The sequence below is a fragment of the Xenopus laevis genome, chromosome 9_10L (genome assembly GCF_017654675.1).
Source record: "Xenopus laevis strain J_2021 chromosome 9_10L, Xenopus_laevis_v10.1, whole genome shotgun sequence".
In the NCBI taxonomy this organism is placed as follows: domain Eukaryota; kingdom Metazoa; phylum Chordata; class Amphibia; order Anura; family Pipidae; genus Xenopus; species Xenopus laevis.
In genome coordinates, this window is record NC_054387.1 from 97980677 (window position 1) to 98008041 (window position 27365).

A 27365-nucleotide genomic window follows, 5' to 3' on the forward strand; every position below is an offset into this window, starting at 1 on the left:
AGAAAGTCACTATTTAGTGGGCTGCTGGGACCTGTTTGGGCCTCATTGTAATGGGAATGCCAGTCCAGACCTGAAGAGATGCATATAAAAAAAAACATTTTTGGTGGACATCCACTTTAATGTATTTTTGTCTTTGACTCTGGCTTTCTGCTTTCAGGAGCAAATAATCTTGACACATAACTTTAAAAAAATGCCACGTTATGTTAAAATGTTTTTTTCGAATTACTGGTTCATTTGTTAAGAAAAACTGTATTATTTAATTATTAGGATGGAGTTCCGTTTAAAGTGACTCTAGTCAGGTGATTATTGAAATAGGAAAGTTTGATTTTTCAAGCCCCACTACCCTCAATAATTGCAGATTTCCACTGAGAGTTCCCCAATTGGTTACTATGACAACCATGCAATAGCTCATTGGAAGTGCTGTCACGGTAATTTAAAAGCAAAGTATTTCAGTCTTTCCAGCTCGCTGCTTTGCTCTTTCCAGCCTTAAAGCTTACTCTCTTCTACACTGTTTCCATGGCAACTTATATACGTTGAGCCCTGTTCATAAGCAACAGAATATATCCATATTGTATGCAAACGATCTAGTGATCATTTGGGTCATAATTGTGCATACATCCAGTGGGTACCTGATACTGTATCTGCTTTTCATTCTACCTTCATTCTAGAAAAAAATACTTCTTCAGTTTATCTGTGTATTCTGATGTGTCTGAAGCAAAATGGTCAGACTGACCTTCCAGGACAACAGATGCCATATCTGGAGGAGCTTTTGCACCCAACTGACAGCTACTTGCAGATACACAATGCTTGTATGTGATGACACAGGGCAATAGCAGATGAGGAGAATGAGCAACTCCTCTTCACTTCTTACATCTCCAGTCATTTGGGCTGTGTATAGGAAGCTGCAAATATGCTCGACCAATTGTATAGAGTTTCTTCACTTGGCTTGTGCCCAGGAGATACTATGGAGGATCGGCCAATCTGTGGCCATCTTTAGGGTTAAAATGATGGGAATGATGAGCATTTTCTATAAAGCGATGTAATGCTATTTAGACGATGGCCCACTCTCAAGGACCTGGGACTTGGCCCGTTGTTACTAGCATTAGAGCATGTGTTACATGGGGCTCATTTTCTCAGGTGGGACTTCGCTGGACTGGAAGAAGTGTTAACCAGTGATTATACTCTCTAATACTAGCCAGCTTTAGCATTGTTAGATTCTCCCAATGGGGAATGACTCCAGGAAGCTCCTATTCCTTTTTAGCCAAACCACTTTATCCCTGGCTGCTCTGTTTAGTACACTGCTCCGATCTGTCGTGCCTACACTGATCTTATCTCTCGTTCTTCACAGTGTTTCCTAACACTGACTTTTAGGGTAGGACCACATGGATATTTTCGTCGCGATCCGGCACACTGTGACAAAACACCCCGATCCGACGCAACACGACTGTCATTGCTGCAACTTCATTCGGCATTTCTATCTCTTACCTTATTTCTGTCGCATGCGACTTGTCGCAGCATGTCGGATCGCGACGAAAACGTCCATGTAGCCCTTCCCTAAGGGGCATATGTATCAATACAGAACAGAGAAACTTCCAATTAGGATAGTGACCTCTCCCATTGACTTATATACAACAGAGACATGTCTGAGATGCTGGATTTTGGGATTCCGACTTTCTCCATTCTTGGGGTATAATAAATCTTGAAAATGTGAGTTTTTAGCATTTGTAATTTAATAAATAACAAATTAGAGTTGCCACCTTTGCTGGCAGCAAAAAACTGTTGATGTGGGTGACCTAGCACTTGCAGAGGGCATTTAACAGAAAAAAAATAAAAATGCAAAATAGCTAAATACAAATAATATAAAATAGATCATGACTTTCAAAATGTCCAAAAAGTTATTCCATTCACCAATTCTACAGGACAGCAAAGTGTGGTACATTTGGTTCTGGGAGATAATCCACATCTATTATAATGCCACCAGAATACTAAATGTATTGTCCCACTTTAATAAAAATGTTTCTCTCGGTTTTGTGCTTTTAACAGATTGTTTATGTAGTGTTTGCTATATAATTTGATATGCTGTTGTGGTCAGGTTTCAGTAAATACTGAAATGATTTCACAACAAATCTGTTCATGTATTGGCATAGAGCTTTAACAGAATGAGAAAAAATGTTCGTCTTTTATATATTTTATTTGGTGGGAATAAAAACAGCGACATATTTCCTTTAGTGACATTTTTTTCATTAACTGCATTGGATAAATCAGGTTAACAGATTTTATTTTTCTTTGTTTTGTGTATAATAATTTTTCAGAACTCCTTAATCTATTTTTTTTCCCCCTCCTGCTTTGTGTTTTTATGTTGTTGCCGGATTCCACCCTGAGTCAGCAATTTGCAAAGCACCAGTGGCGATCAGCATGTTTGAATTTTTTGCAATGGAAAAAAAAAGTCAGGTTGTGGAAGAACACTAATACCTTGTGTAAACCTACTTGTTAAAAACAAACCATGGACATCAGCTACAATCTGGATGCATACTTTAGTTCAGTGTAAATATATATAAAAGTTGCATAAATCTTAATTCCCCCCCCCCCCTTGCCAAATTTTATTTACTGTAGGTTATCCCTTTTAACATTTTTTGCTTTGGAGTCTCCTGATCTTACTAGTAAACAAGAAGAAAGGGAAACCATGTATTAAAATGTATTCCATGAATAAAACCTCCGTTCTGGAGCTCACTAACTTGCACAGTTGATGTTGGCAATAGCAACCAATAAGTGCTTTCCCTTCATTTTCTAACTTGTAGTAGAGTGTTTAAAACTAATTTCTGATTGGTTGCTTTTGGCAACTGCTCTTGTCCAAGTTCACACAAATACCGTGTGTGTGTGTGTTGCTTTAGTGATACAGACAGGGAGAAGATACGTAGATCATCACACTGTTAACCACAGGGGAATTCTGGAGCTACCTCTACTGCACGAGATGTCATATGGACAGCCAGTGCCAGAGATTGCAACATCCCAACACCTAAGCGTTTCTGCTTAATTGCATTAGTCCCATCGCACGGATGCAATTCTGCTATAATTTTGGGGAAAATCTTGCACTGTGGGTAAAAAAACATGGTAACGTATGCCAAAAATTGCATTTTGCATACAATACTTGTGTTCCAATGTGAGCCCTTTAGTTTTCTATACACTATTGTTCACCCAAAGAAGCACATGCACATAATGATTCAGTTAATTCTGCTGTGAGTCAAATTCCATTTCAGATTAAAGCCATGTTCTTTTACTTATGCTCTCTTGTCCCATGTCACACACAAGATTTCTGTGGGCATTCTGTTCCTGACTGAGGATTGGACTTGGCTTCTTGGCCATTACTTGGTTTTAATGGCAGTTTATTGATTCTGAGCAGCATCTTGGGAAATCGATAGAAGGAATAATTGTCTCAGCAGGCTACTTTAATTTGTTACCCACCCAAGTGCAACATAACTCGCAGTAATCTCCATCCCTTGTTACTTGAGTGCTGTCAGCAGAAAGGGCACTTGGAGCCCATCACGTGACAGAAGTGGCTATGACTGTGAGCTCTGCTATAAAATCTGTGCAGCAATTACCTCCATTTCCAAAGTGACAGTGTTTTCTCTGCACAATATAAGCATCCGGAACGCCCTTGTACGTTGTAATCGGGTATCTGAAGCCTATTTTTTTTTTTTTTTTTTTTTTTATCTTCAGTTAATCTGCTATCTGGGTGAGCAGCCTGCAGGTCCTTATTGATGTGTCCTGAATGTGACTCCTGGGGGGGAATAAAACTGCAAAGTCTGCATTTGCAGCATAATAAACCTGAAAAATTGTACATGTACCCTCCCTGGTAATGCAGGGAATCCATAGGAGTACAAACTTAAATAGTGGCACAGAAAGAAGACAAAGTCAGTATTTTTGCTTATAGCATCTTTTTACAGAACTGGACTGTGCCTGGGGAAAAAGTAACCTTTATTCACTGGGGGTGGGGTGCATAATAAGTTGGCATCCCCGGTGCCTTTAAATTTTATACCTTCTGGTCGCTAAATAGTATTGATTATTTCACCAGTGTATTTAAATATATGGGAGGGGGTGTAATTTTAACTTACCCTTAAATATACTACTTTAAGTAATTTGTGTTCGGTATAAGAGGGGCAGGAAAATGTTGTCTTCCAGTGGAGTACAAGCTTTGCCATAGGATAGGCTTTTTTTTTTTTTCTCGTTTTTTGTTTATCTTTCATTATTTGGTCCTGCATCATTGCATATATCACAGTATATAGCATAGGCATGTAATTCATTTGGTGGAAGGTAAAAAAGTAGATGATCACAGTGCGCAGTGGAAACCCTGCACCTAATACCTGGTCCATATCGAATAAATATCAAACACTGCAGCAGAGAGCTCATACTTTGTGTATGGCTTCCTTATGCACCTAGTACTTTATTTGCTGTTTGCAAATGAGCTCCCATGTGTTTCTGTGTTGATTCATAATCTTGCTGTATATTCTGCTAAAATAAACTTATAGTTTAGCATTCTCATAAGCATAATATATATTGTTTAATTTTCTATTCAGAAAATGGCATTTATGCATTGACCAGACATCATCTTATTATTCATAAATGTGGTCCTTTAGATACTATGCATCCTTTAACATGTTCATTACCAGTCTATTCATAACCAGTGGAGCCATAACACAGCAAAAGTGCACTTATCACTTTACAGTTATAGAATAATTATATGAACACCTAAAGGAAGATAGAAACTGTGTACTTTTTCCTTGTTTTGCATTATTGAAGCGGTTATATAACTTTTTTTCATTAAAGGCAGTGTTCAAGAAATCTATATTTAGTAAGTTACTAGGAGTTTTTTTTCTTTGCCTTCTTTAAAGGGCATGTAAAGGCAAAAAAATAAAATCCCATTTTTACTATTTTTAATGAAAAAGAAACCTATCTCCAATACACTTTAATTAGAAAATGTGTACAGTTTTTATAAGAAACTTGACTGTATGCAGTGAAATTCTCCCTTCATTTACTGCTGTGGATAGGAATTGTCAGATGGTCCCTAACTGCTGAGCAGGGAAACAATCATACTTATGAACAGCAGGGGGAGCCCCGGCCTTACTTACCAGCCATGCAGAACTCAAGCAGCTTTGTTTATGACAATCCCTAAGCAGCCCAGACCACACTGAGCATGTGCACAGTCTTAGTCTTGCAGAGATGTTTAACAAAGTTACTAGATGGTGACCCCCTGTAGCCAACTTTGAAAGCATAAATTATTTGTTTGATTAGGCTTGTGGTGCAGTAAGTTCATGTTTATATTTAGTATACAAAATACAGCATTTCTAGCCTTATTCTATTTGACTTTACATGCCCTTTAACTGGGATCCACTGAGTCTAGGAATTAGTATTGTGGCCAATTGTTCAACTAATGAATTTTAGTTGCCTTATAATTACTGTTTAAGGAAGAAACCTGCAGGGCCTGAACTATGGGTATTCAGAAGGGTCAGGAGCATTGCCCAAATTATGCTAATATCTGCCAGAACATTTAGAATGTGGACCCAGTTTTTAGGAACCATTTTATCATTGGGGAAAAATAGCAAGAGTTTACAATGGGGCAGGATTACAAGTTTAATGCAGGACACCAGGGAAATGGAGGAGCACCAACTAATAAATATACAGTATTCAGTTTTGTATTGGCTGAGGTGGTAAATTATTTTCCTGGAGGTCAGTTATTAGTTAACAAATTGTATTTAACTGTTAGTAGTAGGTGGACTGCTTGTCAGCTATCTCAAATACTGTATACACTGTTTTGTACAGTGCTCTCCTAAGGTATTAGGAGTTTTAGATGACCCTTATGAGCAAAATTTATCCATGGGTCTGTGGTTGTATAGTTAAAGTACTATAGGGATGTATAGAAAATGTAACACTAGATAGTCCTATTTTTTTTTTTTTTTTTTGCAATAATTGTTATATAGTTACATAGTTAAATCAGGTTGAAAAAAGACAGTCCATCAAGTCCAACCCCTCCAAATGAAACTCAGCATCCATACACACACCCCTCCATACTTTTAATTAAATTCTATATACCCATACCTATACAAACTATAGAGTTTAGTATCACAATAGCCTTTGATATTATGTCTGTCCAAAAAATCATCCTAGCCATTCTTAAAGGCATTAACTGAATCAGCATCACAACATCACCCGGCAGTGCATTCCACAACCTCACTGTCCTGACTGTGAAGAACCCTCTACGTTGCTTCAAATGAAAGTTCTTTTTTTCTAGTCTAAAGGGGTGGCCTCTGGTACGGTGATCCACTTTATGGTTAAAAAGGTCCCCTGCCATTTGTCTATAATGTCCTCTAATGTACTTGTAAAGTGTAATCATGTCCCCCTCGCAAGCGCCTTTTTTCCAGAGAAAACAACCCCAACCTTGACAGTCTACCCTCATAATTTAAGTCTTCCATCCCTCTAACCAATTTAGTTGCACGTCTCTGCACTCTCTCCAGCTCATTTATATCCCTCTTAAGGACTGGAGTCTAAAACTGCACTGCATACTCCAGATGAGGCCTCACAGGGACCTATAAAGAGGCATAATTATGTTTTCATCCCTTGAGTTAATGCCCTCTTTTATGCAAGACAGAACTTTATTTGCTTTAGTAGCCACAGATTGACACTGCCTAAAATTAGACAACTTGTGGTCTACAAAAAAAAACCAAGATTTATGAAAGATTTGTGTTTCACTTTTAAGAAAGGGAGTATATTAGTGGAGATTAGTAAACTGCAGAAACCTTTATTATGGGTTAGTTAGTTAGTAGACCTTTAAAAATAGATTTGTTTTACTGCATTGTAAACATGTAAGCAGATCGGTTTAAACTTTCCTTTCTCCTAAATAATGTATCTACTCAATCCAACACTTTTTTTGATTGCAATATTATTTTCAACGGAAGATCTGTGTATCAGCAGTTTTCTAGGGGGAGGGGGACAATGCAACCTATCTGCAATATGTCTCCTCTACTGCAATCTTCTGAAGCATTTCATTGTTTTGAGTTAAATAGCTTTTCTGCAGCTGTGAACAACAATTTCAGCACCTGAATACAGATTACCAGAGGGAGATTGCTGATAGTATGTTTCCTCCAGGCACAATGATCAATATTCTTTCCGGTTCACTCGTTTTCTCCTTTTGTGACCTTCACAGTCCACTGTAAAGAACAGCAAGTGTCAGTTTGTTATGGAGTAATTAGTGCAAATGAATAACCGTTCGGAATTGAAATATTATTTTTTCCTGTAGATTTAAAAGGTGGTATTTATTAGTCAAACAGACAGTAATGTTTTTAAGAACTATGTTAGTGGGTGTTTTGTTGGCTGGTGGGCTGCACTGTAAAGTGCAATCATTCTGAGCATTTTGTCATCCAAGCATCATGTAGTTTCTTAAAGAGGAACAGGGACAAAATATGTAGTGATGAGCAGATGAGAAAAAAATTGACCCTCTCCAAACCTGCATCCAACATAACCCTAGGGTTGCCACCTTTTCTGGAAAAAAATACCGGCCTTCCTATATATATATATATATATAATTTTTTTTTCCCTATAAATAACATTGGGATCAACCATCATTTTTACCGGCCAGATGGCAACCCTAGTTGTGCCTTGGTAGATTTCTGGTCAAAATGCAGACCCTTTGGTTCTTCGATGAGAAGGCTACTGCCTGCAGTAGGACAGAAATCAGCCAGCTGATTTCGGCTAGTGGGTTTCGGCCCCCATGTGGCTTTATCCTAAATAAGAGCAGCTACCAAGCATGTTTTGGTAGTACTTATCCACTGAAGCAAGCATGTGGCTTCAATATATATTTCTACAATTTAATGGGTTAAATGTTGTCTGTACCTGCAGTGATTCATGTGTGTGCCATAGATGAGATTCCCCTAGATTAGTTTTGTACAGTTAATCCAGCTGTTGGCTAAATGTTGTGACTGGCTGCTTTTCAGGTTTGTTTGTTGATGAGGGTAAAAAAAAAACGTACTTCAAATCTTATAATTGTGACCGAAAATCATCTTAAATTAAACAAATGCCACATTATTGCCAGCTGAGGTCTGTGCTTTAAAGGAGAAGGAAAGGCTAAAATTAAGTAAACTTAATTAGAAAGGTCTATATAAATATACCAGTAAACCCTCAAAGTAATGCTGCTCTGAGTCCTCTGTCAAAAGAAACACCACATTTCTTTCCTTCTATTGTGTACACATGGGTTTCTGTATCAGACTTCCTTTTTTTCAGCTTAAACCTCCAGGGCTAGGGCTTGAGCATGCTCAGTTTGCTCCTCTCCTCTGTCTCCTCCCCTATCTGCTGTAATCTGAGCCCAGAGCTATGAGTAAGCAGGGAGAGACTCCGGCAGTGATGTCACAACAAGCAAATATGGCAGCTGCTATCCTAAACAAAAATTAAGAGCTTCTAGAGCTGTTACTCAGGTATGGTAAAGCATTCTGCAGAATTAATATAGCGTTCCAGCTTGCACTATTATGGTTAATATATTGGCAATAACCTGCCTTAGTAGCTTTCCTTTAAACTAAACTGCTGTAACTCCTGTGACTGTTGATACTTGTAGGTAAGTTATAGTAGATTTGTTTCACAAGCTTGTGCTTAGAGAAGGTTTCCCATAGATTTAGGGATTCATTGACTAAGCTTTTCTAAATGGAATTTTGGACTTTGAGTATGCAGAGGGAGATGCTGGTTGAAACTCTGGGCCATAGTGCACTTGGCACCATGCTAAAAACTTTGATTTTTACTGCATTGTGGTTAAATTATACTTGTATGATAGACTTTAATCAGCTCTTATCTGGATCCTCTGTGTAAACTCTGCTTTTTTTTTTTTAATCTAAACCTTTGGTCTATTAAACACACAGGCAAATGTATCAACATGGCTGGTTGATGATTTATGACTAACACTGACAGGGTCAAATTGACTGAACAGGCGGTTTCTTTTTGGTTTTAGTTAACATTTCAGTTCAGGGAAAATGCTTTGTGATTGGTCTCCCTCTGAGAGCATTTCATTGCCTTTTTATGTGCTGCAAAATCATCCAAAATAAAGCCTCCCTGTGCTGCTTCAGAGCCATTGTATGCCAACATATTTTTCTGAAACTACTTGAATCAGAACAGCATTATTTTACTTTATATTTGCAGGTTTTGTAGACGAGTTGCTCTGTTTATTCAAATTGGATAAAAGAAAATGCCAGAGATTATAGTTATTACTACTGTTATATTTGTAATAACTATAATGCTTTTTGGCATGAAAGAGATCACTCTTCAGGTGCAACACAACACTGACTGAATTGCACATACGTATCTCCAAAATTAGCTTTTATGCTGTGTATGAGTGAATGTAAATAAAGTAAAAAAACTTGACTAACATTTTTTGCATAATTCCAAGTAAAACTGGAACACACATATATACGCACACATACACACACGTACACACAAAGTATGGTAGTGCACTCCTGGTATTTTTGTATCAATAAAGTCTTTATTCCACTGTGGCTAGCATCAACATTACATATATACATGCATGCATGCATACATACATTTTTAAATAAACTTTGAGAGATGGCAGTTCGTAGTTAGAACATCATCCATGCTGAAATATTATTTTCCATATTTGTCTGTTAGAAAGAAAATATATGTTGGCAGCCAGTCCACCAAGGAAATTACAAGGTACACTTGAATACTTCTTTGGTTTCTCAATTTTGTGGCCCTAAAATACATTTTCTACAAGAACAAAGTATTTGAAGATCTATCAAAGGGCACATATAAATAGTGATAGATAGCATAACTCAAAATACATCAATACTAAACTTAAGAAATAGTAAGAAATACAGATAATCATATCACTGTTAAAACATCCCTTGTTTAAGCGAGAATACTTAAAAACAAACTTTGCAACAGTTGTTAATCTCACTCGCAACTATTAAATGTATCAAAATACTCGGAAATACTGATAATGTTACAAAGTAACAAATATGAGTCCAGACTGGTTTCATGCTCTCTCCATAGCGGTAGATAAAATGGTTATATATGTTTAATAATGACAATAATGGTTAGGTTGCTAAGGGGAGGTACTAGCAACAATAGCTATTTGATTATTTGGTCCTGTTTAAAGCTCTGCACTGATCACGCTGCAATACAATATAGACAGCATTTAATCTACCGCTATGGAGAGATGTATCTTCTTTGAATAAACTAATTTTCAGTTGCACCAATTTAGTTTTGATGGTCCAGTTTGTGCCAGCCTGTTTAATTAGAAAATTAATGAAAATATGATGCCATAAAGCAGTGCTCCACTGGGAAGTAGAAGGCTTTGGGATCCGTGCTGCCTCTTTTTGACTTTATAAAAAATGCAACTTTGTGAAACTGACACTTGAACCTACATTGTATGTTATTAGTGTTATAATTAGCATTGGTCAGTTGGGCACTGAGTTGGGTTTGTACCAAGGCTGACCCAGGGAGCATGTGTTCAGGAAAGGTCAAGGTCCTCTGCTTTATTATCCTCGGCCTAACTTGAAATAATGGGAAACCATTATAATACTATAGTGTAGGTAATGTTTGTGTTGCAACATGAAAGCTGCAATCCAAGGTCTTATAAAGTTTATATATTTTAAAACACAGAAAGAGTTGGGCACTGGACTGGTTGCCGAAGCCTGTCCTTCAAGTGTCTGAGAATTGGGGAAAATGGCCTCTGTACTACTTGCACGTCAAGTGACTCTCAATCTGCAACAAAACACCAGGCTACTTGTACCATGTAAGTATACTGTGTTGAGATGTAAGTACATTTAAATGTGTATTTGAAAGTTAGTTAGAATTGCATAGTTACATAGTTAATTAGAGTTGAATAAACATAAACTCCATCAAGTTCAAACAGTACAAATAACGTAACGATTTTAATGCACTCTCAATATTGGGGGGATAATGGCCCAGGTGTATCCAAGAGAAATAAATATCCATATGAAGAAAAATCTATCTTTCTGTGTATCCGGTTTTCAGAAAACTGATGTACAGGCTGTAAAGTCGACAGGCACTAACTAGAATAGAAGTGTCTTGTTCACAAGTAAAGCCATGTAGTTCAGGTTACAAAACACAAAATGAATGCAGCATGAAGTATATCGCATAAGTGTGAGCTTATCTTTTGCAGTTATTTCACAATGGGCCAGATTTAATATGATTATGTAAACTCGTGTCTGAATTCAATTCTAGATTTTCCCACAGACTTCAAATGAGGTTTCAAGTGCTAAACCACAAAATAAGTGTCTCATCAAATTAAATCTGGGTCAGTGTAAAGCATATCACCAATGTGGATACAGGGTAGTCTCAGACTCTTGCATCTTCCTTCCCTAGACCTCAGTGGGTAGCATTTTATCTGTCAGAATTGCCGGAAGCCCTTTAAGAACGGATTTACTTTAACATTTTCATTTAATTCTGTTTACATCAAGATAAAACCCTCTGTTATCTAAAATTAGCAACACTGAATTGCCACCAAAGGAAATCGAATAATATATGTAACCCCCCGGCCAGAGTTAGTTTAGGAGGATGAAGGAACATCATTATTTGTAATTGGCTTTTATGTAGGTCACTGCATTTATCCTGGATATAATAAAATGATTTGTGTACAGTCTTCAGACTCATAGAATCTGTAATCCCAATTTATTTTTAGCAAAGACCCCTGGATGGCCATCCTTAATATAAGAGTACAAACAATAGCTCTTGAAGACTGATGCCCTTTACGTTTATTACTGCTAAGCAGACCATTGCCAAACCCTCGCTCACTTCTTCTCTCCCAATTTACCATTTAAAACATTGATTACTATAATGATCAATGAAAATGACAAATATTTATCTTGAATACTTACAATAACAATAAAGGGGGGGTTCACCTATAAGTTAACTTTTAGTATGTTCTAAAATGGGCAGTTCTAAGCATCTTTTCAGTTGGTCTCCATTATTTTTTGTAGTTTTAAATGATTTCCCTTCTTCTGACTCTTTCCAGCTTTCATATGGGGGGTCACTGACCCCACCCCAACAGATGCTCTGTAAGGCTACAATGTATTGTTGTTGCTACTTTTTATTAGGCCTCTTTCTATTCAGGCCCTCTTCTATTCATATTCCAGTCTCTTATTCAAATCAGTGCATTGTTGCTAGGGGAATTTGAACCATAGCAACTACACGTCTGAAATTGCAAACTGGAGAGGCGCTAAATAACTCAAACCACAAATAATTAACTGAAACCAATTGCAAATTGTCTCGGAATACCCCTCTCTACATCATACTAAAAGTTAATTTAAAGATGAACCCCTTTAAAGCTTGGACCCATTGTGTCTGCCATCAGGAGACATACAGTATTCCTCCTCTCCACATAACCATTAACTAGGGTATTGGGACTGATCTTTGTTTTTGTATGTTTATATATGACCTTAATGGGGTTTTCATAGTTTTTCCAGTTGATCCTGTTTTTCTGATTGTTTGTACCCAACATTTCCATTCTTTGTTTGTTTGAGGAGCCCTCTTTGGATTTATGTTCCCTATAGGTTTTTCTCTAAAACTCTTGCTCAGAACAGAAAAAACTTGGGCAGACATGGGTTTGTTATAGATGTTTGCAAAATTGTTTTTGTTCATTATGATATGCATGTCTCTTTACCATAATTAGTAAGAGAAGTATATTGAGCCAATGGATATAGAATAGCCACATCTTTCTTTACAATATTTTATTAAACAATTTCCATGCTAAGGTAAGCTGCGTGTTTTTTTTTTTTTTGTTTGTTTTCCCCCCCCCCACTATATTTCCGTTGTTGTTGTTGTTGTTTGTTTATTTTTATTTTTTTTACTTGGTTGTTTTTTTTTACAACTGAAAAACAATAGAAATCATTGGAATTTCTGTTCTTTACTAATAAAATTCTGTTGCTCATCTGTACCAGTGTTGAGCCACTGTTAAAATGAGGAAAAATTATAGACGCTTAATAGATTGTTTGGTTGTATGCCTTCAGAGCAGGTTAAAGGAAATCTAGACTAAAATCTAGACTGCACACTTTGCCCAAAAGTCTTTTTTGACACACAGTTAATACATATGCTTGAAGATAAAGCCTTCCTATGGCATAAAATATATCCTTCTGCTATGCCATTCAGCCACGATTTGCCTTAATGTGGGCACTGAAAAGATGTGGTAATTACTCCATTTTTTATATATAGTGTATCCCAAAATGTGTGTTGTACTATAATTTTCTGTGTCTTAGAGACACATTAACAATTCCCTGTTGCATTGTGCTTCAAAACAACAGCAGTGAAATAGTTTCATCTCTTGTGCAACTAAGTTTTTGTCTTTTTAATAGTATGGGGTATGTACATATTTTTCCCCTTTTTTGATGCTTTTGGTATATGGTCTGGACATCGTAATACATTTATTTTTTATTCTAGGTGTTAGATATGTCAGTCAAGCTGCAGCGAAGAAAAATGTTGACTTTGAATATGATGGTCCTCTTATGAAGACAGAAGTCCCAGGGCCAAGATCAAAAGTAAAACATTTTTTTTTTTTAAGCAACAGCTTTAATGATAGCCGTGTATGATATTTGTAGATGACTGTAGTAGGTTTTGTTGTTATCTTAAAAGTAATAAAGGAGGCATCTAATCTCCCTGTGGGACATAATCTTAAAGCAGAAGGAAAGTCCTTTTACACTTGGGGGTGCCAAAAGTTAGTGATTGCATTTACTTACACCACTGGCCGGTGCTTTTATCAGAAGAAAACTGCACCGGCCTGGGATTATGCCAGCAAGCGCCACTGAGGGATCGTATTCCTGCTTTTTCTTTCTTCTCGTAGCTGCGCATGCTCAGTACAGCGAAAAGCCAAACTTTAATGAAAAAGCCAGCTATTTCATTCTACTGTGCATGCATCTGCCCCCAGAAATCTGAAGAAAGAAGCAGGATCTCTCCGTGGTGGTCGCTGGAATAACCCCGGGCTGATGCAGTTTTCTTCTGATATGAGCACTGGCCCAAGGTGTCTGGATAGTAATTGCTATTACTTGGGGGTGCCTATCTTTTGGCATCCCCAAGTAAAAATTACTTTCCTTCTTTTAAAATGGCAATACACTGGTAAACCAAGTGATTTTTGCTTGTTTTGGCCAGCTAAGTGGCAGGGCAGTATTGTTAGGGCAAAAAGCTGCTCCTTGTAACTTTAAGAGCCAAACTTCTGTTTTTTAGACCAAAAATTGAACTCTAGTACAAGAGTGCAATTGCACTCTCTGCATTAATGATGCAACCCCCCCCCTTTACCCCTCTAGCGGAAGAATGGTAAGCAAGGGAGGGGTGGGCATAGCAGGAGCCATAGAAACAGCGCTGTCTGTATATTATGAACCTTTGTCCAGCTATATTTAAAAAGATATGCTCTGAGGCCAAATTCTGGCTACAAAACTAAATATAGCCTGTACTGGATTACAGGGAGCACTAGCAACATAAATACATATACAATGTGCCTTAACTAAAACAGCAGCTATTTGCTTGCAGTAATCTACCTGTAGAAGAAATCTGATGAATTGCCTCAGCCCAAATGATTTTTGCACTTGGGTGACCTTTCACGTTTTGTATTACAGAATGTCCTGTGTAGTGCAATTAACAATTCTGTGAACGATTAGGTTTGTGGCACTGGCTAAAGTGAGTGTTCCCAAGTTATCCACAACTGTAAGTGCCAGTGTCTGCTGTAGGCAGTTCAAATTAATGAATAGCTTCAGGCCAGGAGGTTTTGATTTCCTCCATTTTCCCAGAGAGGGAGCCTTTAGATTTTAATGTTCAGAATGCCACGTTAGCACTGTTTGTGATGGTTCTTATTATTATTCCATCATTTATATAGTTCTAAGCAATACGTATTCTGCTTTTGCAAATAATGTGTAATCAATTGCTTTAGTCCCTGCCCCAGTACAGTCTACATTCTTTACTACAGGTGCTTCCATTCATGTACAAAAGCTTATTTCTATGTTGCCACACTGTAGTCATTTTGGAAAGCTACAATTTCCTTAAAACTGATCTTTTGTTTTTTAGGAGCTGATTAAACAACTTAGTAAAATACAAGTAAGTTTCAACATCTGCTTTTTTTTGTAATTAAAACATTGGCATTATTAAATACTGTCGGTTAATAACAATCATATGACTATTGCTTAAGATTAATAATAATGACTGGAGGCAAGTTTCTCCTTTATCCAAACAATCCCCGGGCTCAGACAGTTCAAAAAATTTTTTCTTTTATTCCTCAGGTTTTTATGTACTATATATTTTCTTTATATATTTGTTTGGTTATATTTTCTATGTTTTAAAGGAGAAGGAAAGGTTAAAACTAAGTAAGCCTTATCAGAAAGGTCCATCTAAATATACCAGTAAACCCTCAAAGTAGTGCTGCTCTGAGTCCCCTGTTAAAAGAAACACAGCATTTCTTTCCTTCTATTGTGTACACATGGGCTTCTGTATCAGACTTCCTGTTTTCAGCTTAAACCTCATTGCCCTGGGCAAGAGCATGCTCAGTTTGTTCCTCTTCCCCCCCCACCCCTCCCTTCTCTACTGCAATCTGAGCCCAGAGCAGGGAGACTCAGGCAGGAAGTGATGTCACACCACATTAATACTGCAGCTCCTATTCTAAACAAACAGAGAGTTTCTAGAGCTTTTTACTCAGGTATGGTAAAACATTCTACAGAATAAATATAGCATTCTAGCTTGCACTATTGCAGCTAATCTATTGGCAATAAAATGCCTCCGTAGCTTTCCTTCTCCTTTAATTTGAACCCTTTCCTTTCTATAATTTTCATTATTTGATTCATACAACTTATCATTCTCTTGATGGGATGTTCAACAACTCATGAGGCCTCTTCGCTCTACCAATTGTATGCCAATCAAGAGAACATTTGTGAAATCTCTGCTCCCCTTAGAATATAAAAGGAGAATGTATGTATAATTTGACATAAAAATGAAAATTCAAATAAAGTTAAAAAAAAAATAATATAATCAAATCAATAATTATAATGTAATCCAATCAATAAGATTTCTTAATAGTAAACGACATAGTCTGAAGGGGATAATGTAAATGAAACTGTAATTTTTGGCTGAGTTTATAAAGAAGACTTTCTGACTACATTTAAATGATGACAGAAAGTTGACAAAAATATAAGCCAGGGTTGACCTGTGTCTAGTAAGTGTACCCTTGCTAGTAAGTTCTGCACCTGTACCATATACCTTAATGAAACTCACTCCTCACTGGAGGGACACTGAACAGCACTGGCGTTTGACCAAACTGAGTACAGAATCCCAGGAGTATAGTTAAGATTGCTGTGTTTGGTCTTGTCAGCACATTAGTTGTGACGTGCCAGATGTTTTTCCATGATTCACCCACAACTGCACCAATTCTGTGTTCTCTCTCAGTCTTTTGTAGTTTACTTCTGAGTGGAGCAGGCCTATACCCACAGAATGAATACTTAACCAACAGTTAATATCAAAGAATTTACCAAACTGGGACACACACACACACACACACACACACACACACACACACACACACACACACACACACTTTTGTGATGGTTTTTTGTGCTCCCTCAGAGATCACCTGACCAGAAATAATGCAGCTCTAACTGTAACAGGAAGAAGTGTGGGAGTAAATGACAGAACTTTGTCCAGTAATTGGCTCATGTGACCTAAAATGTATGGTTTGTGTGTGCCGTAACGTATGATCCCACGAGAAGGCTATTAGTACTTAAAATGGCAATTTCCTATTTAGGATTACCCAGTGGCACATACTGCAAAAGTTTTGTTTTGTTTTTTATAAAAAATTTTATTTAAATGAAGCAAAGTTTTATATGAGCTGCTTTTATGCAATATAATTTTAGAGACCTACTTTGTTCTTGGGGTATAGTTTTCCTTTAAGAATTGAGATTTTGGAGATGAACCAATGCTAGTAGTTGCATTAATCCCAGAGATATTATAACAAGAATGGGTTTGGTGGATACATCCTTTTAACTGAGATAAGATTGAGCCAAAAAGTCACTTGTGTCTAACAATGATGGATTATAATAAGGTAATCGCTATTTGCATTTTAATGCATATTTAGCTGGTGAGATCAAAGGGGGCAGATCTAAAGATGGGTTTACGCTGGCTTTCTTTCCTTTCTCATGAATGTTTATGCTCTCTGAAACTGAGAAAGATGAAGCAGGGTGCCACTTAATGGAAGTCTGTTAACCTTGAACACTTGATATAGCAGCAAATTATAAACAGGTGAACTTTTTTATAAATCTTCGCTGTCTTGTCCTTTATTGTTTTTATTGAGAAAGGCCCCTAATCAGTCTGTTGAATCCCATTTTAATTGTTTGCAGTATCAATAAGCAGAAATATTCCACAAGATGACACAGCATTTGTTTTTATCATTGCTAGCAATATTTTTTTAATGAGCCTATTCTCTGAGCAGTGTACTATAGCATAGTTATATAACTTTTAAAATGGGGAAATAATCTGCCTGTAATAAAACTTTTTTTTCACCTAGAATTCTGAAGCTGTACACTTCTTTTGCAACTATGAAGAGAGCAGAGGCAACTACCTTGTTGATGTGGATGGAAACCGAATGCTAGATTTGTACTCACAAATATCATCCATTCCGATTGGTAAGTAGGAAAAATATACTTCTGCTGTTGGCTTAGGGGTTTTTGTGCAGGTTCCATGCATAGGCATTGGCGGCTGCCTGTCTCTGTGATTTCTGCTGTCTGTAAATGTACTACTTGCCTAGTAACCCATAGCAACCAATCAGCAGGTAGCATTTTCTGGTCAGCTTTTTGAAAACAAATATCTGATTGGCTTCTATACGTGAGCAAACTTGGGTAGACTGATTACCTTACTCTGTAAGATTGTGCATTAGCTATTTGGTTGTGTAGAGAATACGGTTTTTCATGGTCACAATGATTTTGAACATTTTGAAAGGAAATTCACCCACAATTTAAATTTTACAGTAGTAATTTCAGTAACTTTGCATCTGTTGATCTCTCTCTTACAAGATGCCATGGTAGGGGGTTATAGGACATGCACACAAACCCGGGTAACTCTTTATTGATGCTAATACCTTCTTCCAGCTGCCACCCTCTTTCCTAGCTGGGCCCTCACAAAGTAGTGGTTTTAGGAAGCTGAACTGCAATCCTAAATAAAAAGTAATTTTAAGAATCACTGATCTTCAATGAATCTTTTATTTAATTATAAAATGACTGAACCGTAGCTAGGGTACTTCCTACCTGCTCCCGTCTACAATCTATTCTATGGACAGAAACTACAATCCCTGGGCCAATTAGAAATCCCTCCCCCCTCACAGGTCATTAGTAACAGAACCAGAGACTCCAGAATATGAATAGTGCATCAATTTTTTCATAAATAAGACTTTCTATACCAGGTCCTGCAAGTTGAAACCATACTCATTGTATGCACCCCCAAAACCCTTTATAGTCCCATGAATACAATATATAGATATGGAAAATGGATATTCTGGGTTAAGATTTTTAAGGAGGTACTAGCAAATAAAAAAATATTTATTTTTACTGTGCAGAAAGAAACCATAGTTTCTTTCTACACAGTGACTGGTCCTTTAACAGCCATAAATATTCCTTAAATGTCTCTGATCGTATTCTAAGTGATAAATCCTTTTCTAATGAAAGTGTAAGTATTTCTGCATTTCTGCACCCTTCGCTTTAAAAGGCTTGAGATAACCTTCACATTATAGAATTCTCCGTACAAATAGAAATCTGGCAGCACATAGCAACCTGGCCATATTTATCATAAAAGACAGATTATTAATGGTAGTCTGTTGTACAGAGATAAGGGATTTGTGTGACCTGAAAACTAATGAAACTTTACACCAACAAAAGCCCAAACTATACCAGTAGTTGCTCGTTTGATCTGCATGTAATCTGTTGTTTCTAATCGGAAAATAGTATCAAGCAGCTGGCATTTAGTAGCATTTCAGTAAATATTGCCCATTTTACACATTGAGCCACTATTTTGTCATGTTCTGTGTGCCATTCACTGATCTAACTGTAACTTGAAGTAACAGTTTTTTAAAACGAGGGAGTTGAGAAACTCACCTCAAGCGACAGCGCGCCACTAGATACCAGGAGTGGCAAAAATGCCTCTACTGGTACTTTGAGCCGAATGCCGCTACAAGAGCCGAATTTTTTCAAACTGCAGAGAGCACAATTATGCCAGGATTGCCCCTGTTTAAAACCATTGTCTAGGAACTCGGTTTAATAAAATCTGCAGTCCTGACCGTTAATCAGTTTCCATGTGTACATCAGATCGGAGATAACTGACTTTTTCTCAGCCGGCTTAAGACTTAACACAGCGCCTTTTGAATAAAGTGCAGATTAGGAAGGTCTGTTAATGTGCGGATAAACAAATATGTTTCATTGGAAAAATCCGTTAAATGGCTTGTGAAATAACTTCCTTGATTCATCATGACCTCATTCCAATCTACAGCTTGAAGTTGACATCAACATCCACACAGTTAATAATTTTTTATTGCAGATATTGTCCTATTATTTAATAAGATGGCCCTTAGGCCTGTCGAACATGCTAAAAATGTGACTTCAAGGAGTTGTTCACCCTTTAAATTAACTTTAAGTATCATAGTAATATACATTTGCAATTGCAGAGACAATTTGCAGTTGGTTTTCACTTTCTATTATTCGTGGATAATATATAACCCTCATGGTTTCACTCTATTGGACTGTTTTTTTTCCTGTGCCGTCACCTCTGGATTTACTTTATTGGTTATATTTGGACTGGCACCCAGGTATTTAAGACAGAGACATTTTGTGCATACTGCTACTGAAAAATGCCTTACCCTTTAAACAAAACAGGGATTGTTTGTCCATATATTGCAATATATTTAAGCTGGCCAACTACATCAAAGTCATCCCATATCTGGCCAGTCCTACGCTTAATTTTCATCTGATTCATTAAGAATTCTATTGCTTCATTGTACATTTTACAAAAGGGACTAAGTTTTACCTGCAACTTACTAGCTGCTTTCAAAAATAAATATATATATATATATATATATATATATATATATATATATATATATATATATATATATATATATATATATATATATATATATATATATATATATATATATATATATATATATATATATATATATATATATATATATATATATTATTGTACGTGTATACACTGTACACTGCTGCGGCTCCTTAACAGCACTTTACAAATAAGACATACATACATACATACATACATACATACATACATACATACATGAGCAGTGGAGCCTACGCTCTGTCTGCATTTGCCATAAGGAAAATAGGACATGGATATGGCCCGCTGTGATTACAAATCGGACATTTTTTGGAATCGCAAAGAAATTTCACATTGTCAGGAGGAGAATGAACAAAATTCCTTATTCTGTCTTCTCTTTCTTGGAATTCATAATACGTCTTGCTCATCCTTCCTAGAGACAGTGATTTATGAACCGGATCTCTTTCAGCCTGTTTACATGATATCCAATTTCCTAACATCATTCTTTTCTATGTTTGGACTTCTAGTGAAATGCTTAACATGTAAACATCTTTATTTTTTCAGGCTATAATCATCCCGCCCTTATAAAAGTTCTGCAACAACCACAGAATTTGGTAAGTGCAACAAATAATTCATGTCCTCTATCTGCAGCATTTTCTTAATTAGAGTAAATACAAATGTGCTGTAGCTCAGGGAGAGGTAACCTGCTGCAGAACCCTTGCTGCTCATTTTTCCTTTAGCATCCGTCACGCTTCTTATACTCTGTTACCCATTGGCGGAGTTGAGAAGTTTAAATGCATTTGTGGAAGTTAAGTTTAAGTGGAGGGAGCGCTGAGATTAAAAATGTGCTGGGGAAAGTAGTTGGAATGCTGGGAATCTCCACGAATCCTTTCCAACTGGTAGTATAACGCCGCCTCCTAGTAACAGAATATTTCTTACATACTTCGCTCTGTTTTCAGACACACATACTCTCATTCTGATATTCTACTATGGAAGCACTATAAATTTTTACCATGTCATTCGGAAACCGTCTGTGAACTGAACAGGAGAGCAGAGGTTCAAGATTTGCACTCAAGCTTTAAATGAATGTAAAACCTAATCTAAATTAATTTGCTTATTGGTGTAAATTGGCACAAATCCAATGCATGGCCATAGCAGAGCTTTACCCTCCTCTTCATGTAAATCATAATTTGCTTTATATTTTGGTTGTTCGTCACATACAAAAGGCCAAGGAATAGAGGAATGTTGTTCATTATCTTTGTTCTTACCCAACATGCTTGTGGCCTATCCATAAAAGAGTTCATTTTCTCGGAACAGGGCATCATGCTGTGTATCTGGGCTTTGTCACACAGGAATATTTGTAGGCATTACATGTATTAGGCTAGAATTTGAGGACATGTACATAAAAGTGGGTTTGCATAAAAAGACAAAATACAACTTCTAAGCAGGTTTCTAGTATACATTTATTCAAACAATATTAGAAAATGTTATTGTTGATAAAAGCCATATCTGTTTAGCTTTTGTATTTCTACTGCAATGTGGTGAAATCCTGCTAGTTGGGGGAGACTTGACTTCTGCTGTATTGTTGCACTAGTCACATCTAGAGAACGTAAAGAATTAAAAATAAGCAAATACTGCTTTTAAATACAACTACATTTATACCCAAAAACTGCTTTTTTGGCATATTGAAAGAAAAATTTAAATTCTAAAACCTTTCAGCAATCATTTAATTAAATATTTTAATAGTTTGCAGCACTGCTTCAGGAGTCAGAACAAGGGTGCAGAGAATGAAAGATACTGATTTTAATTTCACATTTACAAATGCATTTTAAACCATTGAAATGTTCTCATGTGTAATGTATTCATAGAATTACAATTTATTTTATACACAAAAAGCTGTTTTGGGGTGGATATCCGCTTCAGATACATGCTGCCTGTGGGAATACAAAGAAACATATTTCAAACCATCTCAATGCAAAATGTACTAATCTCTTGGTGTGAATAAGCATTATAACGAGATTAGAGTTTATTTAATTTATTTTATGACAAAAAAGCACCATTTGCACAATAAATAGTTTCACTGGTACTGATACTGATTTTCATTAATTCCTTGTGTTTCATAAAATCTCTTTATAAGCTATTGATTGATTGATTATTTTATTTATTTTATTTTTAGAGCACTTTTGTTAACAGACCAGCACTTGGCATCTTGCCACCAGAGAACTTCACAGAGAAGCTGGAGGATTCCTTACTGTCGGTAAATAGTCTGGGAGGCCCAAAGTAGCTTTGTACTTTTAATAAACAATAAAATATTCCTTTATGATTTACATATGTGCATGCATAATGTAACTATTTTGAATGTATAGACGTTATAGAAATAGACTGTAGAAATGTTAGCTTTTAAATTGGGGGGGGGGGAATAAGTCCACAGCAGCAGCTCATAGAGCAGTGGCTTAACTTCCCCTTATGATCCTTTTTTTTTTTTTTTGATTATTTTTTTATTATAAAGATTGCCACATTTAGGTTTGCATAATAAAACCGCAATAAACAATTTCTAAATTTCCCAGACGACCCCCCTAGTTCCAGCTCTTTTTAGGGTTAGTTCACACGAGGAGATTCGGGGAGATTTTATCGCCTGGCGACTAATCGCCTCTTCTTCTGGGCGACAATCTTGCTCTAATGAAAATGCTTTTAAGCTTATATTTATGTGGTATGCGTGTCTTCCCATCCGCGTTGGTTCATTTTCTGAAGCCGTCCGAAGTGGGGGCCACTTTTTCATCATAGAGGATGGGAAGACACGTGGAGGCAGTTCGGGGAGATTGTTGCCCAGAAGAAGAAGTGATTAGTCGTCAGGCGACAAAATCTCCCCGAATCTCCTCGTGTGAACTAACCCTAAAAGAGCAGCATACCCCTTTGTTCAGGGGGTATCAACAAAACAATAGATTTTCCATGATTTAAACAATAAAAGTATATTTACCACTAACTCTATTCGTTGAACTTAACTTGAACAAGGGGGTTTCACTGTGCCTTTAAGCCCATAACTCTTCTGTTCCACAGTTTACAACCTACATACATTTTATGGGTACATAACATGTAACATCTAGTGGCACCCACAAATAGAAAGTACTTGATCTTATATGTTTATGAACAGAAGTTGCAGGAGGAATATGATCACATACCTTGTACCATGTACTAAAAAGAATTTAAACAAGAAATAAACCAAGCAGGACTGTTTTGTTTCCAATAAGGATTAATTATATCTTGGTTTGGATCAAGTACAAGGTACTGTTTTATTATTACAGAGGAAAAAGAAAAATCTTTTTAAATATTGAAATTATTTGGTGGGAGACTACCTTCTCATAATTCTAAACTTTCTGGATATCCGGTTTCTGGATAAGGGATGCCATACCTGTAAATACAGTGTTGCTGGCTATAGACCTTCATTTGATATGGCTTTATTTTATTAGGAAACTAATTTATTTTACTTTATAGCAGAGAGTTTAATTTCACTGCTTATTTTCATTTGAATAAAGAGAGAATTCTAGTCAGCAGGTCCCCAATTTGCTTTTAATTTTCCTATTTTAGAGCCAAGTGGAACAAAAGGAAGCAAGGATAGAAAATTCTCCTGTTCCATATAGGGCAAAACTGCTGCAATTGTTTTACAGAGCTGTGTAGCTATAGGGGTGAGGTTAGGTGATTATCACTTAATACCAAAAAGTCCTGTTATAAATAGCCATTTATAGCTTCGTCAATTTTTTTTCTTTTCAGATTGGACCTAAAGGCTTAAGACAAGTTATTACAATGTCATGTGGATCATGCTCTAATGAAAATGCTTTTAAGCTTATATTTATGTGGTACAGAGTAAGTACATTGCTACAGAGTTGATATATAAAATGCTCATTAGTTCACAACTGTGTTCCACTTCTCATTTCTTTATCATTTAATATCTCCCTTATCATTTGATTAATGTTTACCCTTCAGTAGAAATATACCTATTTCTCAGATATGAGTCTATTCAAAACAGAAAAGCAATGTCAGTTCTGTGCAGATCCTGGTTTCGGCTTGCATTTCCTTGCCTCCTTTCTACTTAACACATACAGTACTACATCTCTCACTCACTTAATTCTGATCTTGCCCACTCCCACACATTGTGTCTTATTCCCTTCCCTTTAGATTGTAAGCTCTTTTGCATAGGGCCTTCCTCACCTTTTGTACCAGTACTCCATATGTTCTGTATATGTAATTAATGTGATTTAGTTGTATATACACATTTACTTTACAGTGCTGTGAAATATGCTAGTGCTATATAAATAAATGTTGATGATAATAATAATACTTCTAATACACCCAAATTGATCCTTAATTGGCAGATGGGCACGGCCTAGTTACAAACTGCAAACTGTAAGAAGCAATAACTACAAAATAATATTAGGAATATTTGCTGTGGAGTAAAAAAGTATAATGTGTAGCCACCCTACTTCAAATAGCTCTTAACAAACAACACAGTTCACCTTTCTTAGAAATATTTTTAATTGGTCTTTTTTAAGTTTGTAACTCTGTCTTGGCCCAGAAAGTAAATGTTAGCTTAGGTTGGTTGAACATCAGTTATACTGGGCCCTTGTGATGGTGGAGGGGGAAAAAGATGTTGTGTAGCTACAAATCTCAGCTGCCGTTAGTAATGTATAGTGGAAGCCAGAGCTTATTTGTACTTCCAAACACATCAATGAGGCAGATGGATGATCACAATAATTCATAAGTAGAGCACGGCAATGGCACCACTATGGAAACAGCCTGGCACCTTTAAGGATGCACCTTTAGGTTAACATTTATTATGTCTAATTCTAAGCAACTTTTCAATTGGTCTTCATTTTTTTTTTTTTTTTATAGTTTTTTATTATTATATCTTCCTTCTGAATCTTTTCAGCTTTCAAACAGGGGTCACTGACCCCATCTAAAAACAAATGCTCTAAGTCTACAAATATAGAGTTATTGACACTTTTTAATACTCTTCTTTCTATTCAGGCCCCTCATTCATATTCCAGTCACTTATGCAATGCATGGTTGCTAGGGCACATTTGACCCTAGCAACCAAATTGATGACATTGCAAAACTGGAGAGATGCTGAATAAAAAATGAAATTACTCAAAAACCACAAATGATAAAAAATTAAACAAAATTGCAAATTGTCTTAGAATATCAATCTAATAAAAAGGTGAACAACCCCTTTAAGGCTAACAGCTTGAATAGTAGAACTATTCAGGGATTAGGTACTTACCTGAATCCCTGTTTTTACAGTGGTCCCTTCACTTTAGAACCTCTCAAGGAGAGCTACCTCCTGCTATCAATCATTAGTTGGAGAAAAAGGCTGATATTGCTGGCTAAACTGTCTAACTTATGTTCCTAGAACATATGACACATGCTTTCCTTTTGCTGCCTCAACCTCCTTCACGTGGTCCATGTTCCCTGAGTTTTCTAAGGGTTTATTTCCTTAGGGCAGAACTCTTTACTGGGGTCTTATCTCTTTACTAAGGCCTCTTCTATTCATTTTCCAGTTTTGAATTTTAAATTAAACTATATTTTGTACATGTATCAGATATATGAGAATTATTGTTTAATTAAAAAAAATTAGACGAATAGGTCTAATACATTTCCTGTAATAACTTAGAAATGTGGAATTCTGAAAGGAGCAGTAAAGGGGTAGTCAACATCTATATCAACATTTTTCAACACACAATACAAAAAAAAACAGTAAACAGTACAATAAATAGAAAAAAAAACATTTTGAAAATATTTTTTGTCCTATTCATTTTAAAAAAATATTATCTTTTATGTATTATAAAGGAGTGACACTGCATTGTTTGGTAATGCTCCTGTAATTAGTTGAGGTTATCTATAGATAATGAACTCTAAAATGTAAACACCCTTTTTGTCACTATTTTATCTTCTAGATAACCATACTATGTAGACATAATAAATTCACTTTTTCACCTTTGCTACAAGATTTTTTTTTTTTTTTTTTAAGAGCATATGCAGCCATCTTAAAGGATTCAGCGCACCCAATTTATTGAGAATCCATCATGGTATGGTTATTTATAAGATAAAATAGTGACAAAAAGGGCTGTTTAAACAGAGTTCATTATCTATAAATAACCTCAACCAATTACAGGAGTATTGGTAACCTTTAAACCAGACAATGCTCTGTTACTCCTTTATAATACAAAAATAGGACTGGCCAACCCTAGGCAAGGGATCTGCAACTTATCAAATGGGAAATGTAGAAATTACTACAAAGAGAGAGCTATATTTTTGGCCACTCTAAATGGGTTGTTCACATCTAACACTTTTTCAGTTCCGTTGTTTTAGTTAGAAGATAACTGAAAAAAGGCTTACTTTTTGGTGAACTATTCTGTTCTTGAGTTTTTTTTTTAAATATTGGAACTGTAAAGTGTAATTTTTCACTAGAGATTCCTATTGCTGGTAAACATACTCTAGGACTAGGCCCTACATCCAAAGCTCCAATCCAATAATAATTTATCTTCATAAGAAAAATAGCCATACTTTCTCTCTATTCCTATAGCTCTTATCCCTTTTCACTTAAATTTGCCGTTTTCACCAGGCATGAGTCGGTTTGGCTGTTGAGGTAATCAAATATTCCTTAGGATGAAAAGGAAAACAAGGAAGAATTCCATAAATATTGTCTTAATACATTTGGCCTCTCAACTTTCTAAACAGGTCCTTATAAACTTGTACAGATTGGTTACAGATATTTGTCATAGCCTTAAACAGTACTGTATATTTATAATTTGCCTGCCATTTGAATGGTCTTTATAACCATATTAACTGATTGTTTTCTAGAATAAAGAACGAGGTCCCACTGGTGTCACTAAGGAAGAATTGGATTCTTGTATGATTAACCAGGTAAAATTGTTTAGAATAATCTGTACTACTCTAAACCTGATGGCATATTGCTTTCTCTGCATATTTCAGTGGATTGAAAAGCACATCAAATTGCTCCTGTTATTCACCTTTTTGGGAAATGATTAAGAGAACCAGCAGTCAGTTCATATTTGGGCTAAAAAAACGCAGCAGGAGTGCTGTCAAGAATTTCCCATGTAGAGAGGCAGTTGTGGCTTCAGGCTGCTTCTCTGCTGGCTGGCAGATGAGAACACAGACTCCCTGCCACTGCTTAAGTTATTGAAACAAAATATATATATTATATGTATATACATGAAAAAAATCATCCTCAAAACAATTTATTAAATAAAAAAAATGTGGCACATAGT

The 27365-nt window shown here is 36.3% G+C and overlaps 1 protein-coding gene across 1 annotated transcript in view; it reads left to right on the forward strand.

Moving 5' to 3' along the window:
* Nucleotides 1-27365, forward strand: part of abat.L (4-aminobutyrate aminotransferase L homeolog) — a 58062-nt gene that overhangs the window by 15244 nt on the left and 15453 nt on the right. The window contains 8 exon segments of the mRNA NM_001090159.1: nt 10654-10786; nt 13450-13547; nt 15064-15093; nt 17546-17663; nt 20647-20696; nt 22259-22339; nt 23851-23943; nt 26938-27000. Of these exon segments, the coding sequence (NP_001083628.1) occupies nt 10717-10786; nt 13450-13547; nt 15064-15093; nt 17546-17663; nt 20647-20696; nt 22259-22339; nt 23851-23943; nt 26938-27000 (603 nt within the window). The 5' untranslated portion in view covers nt 10654-10716.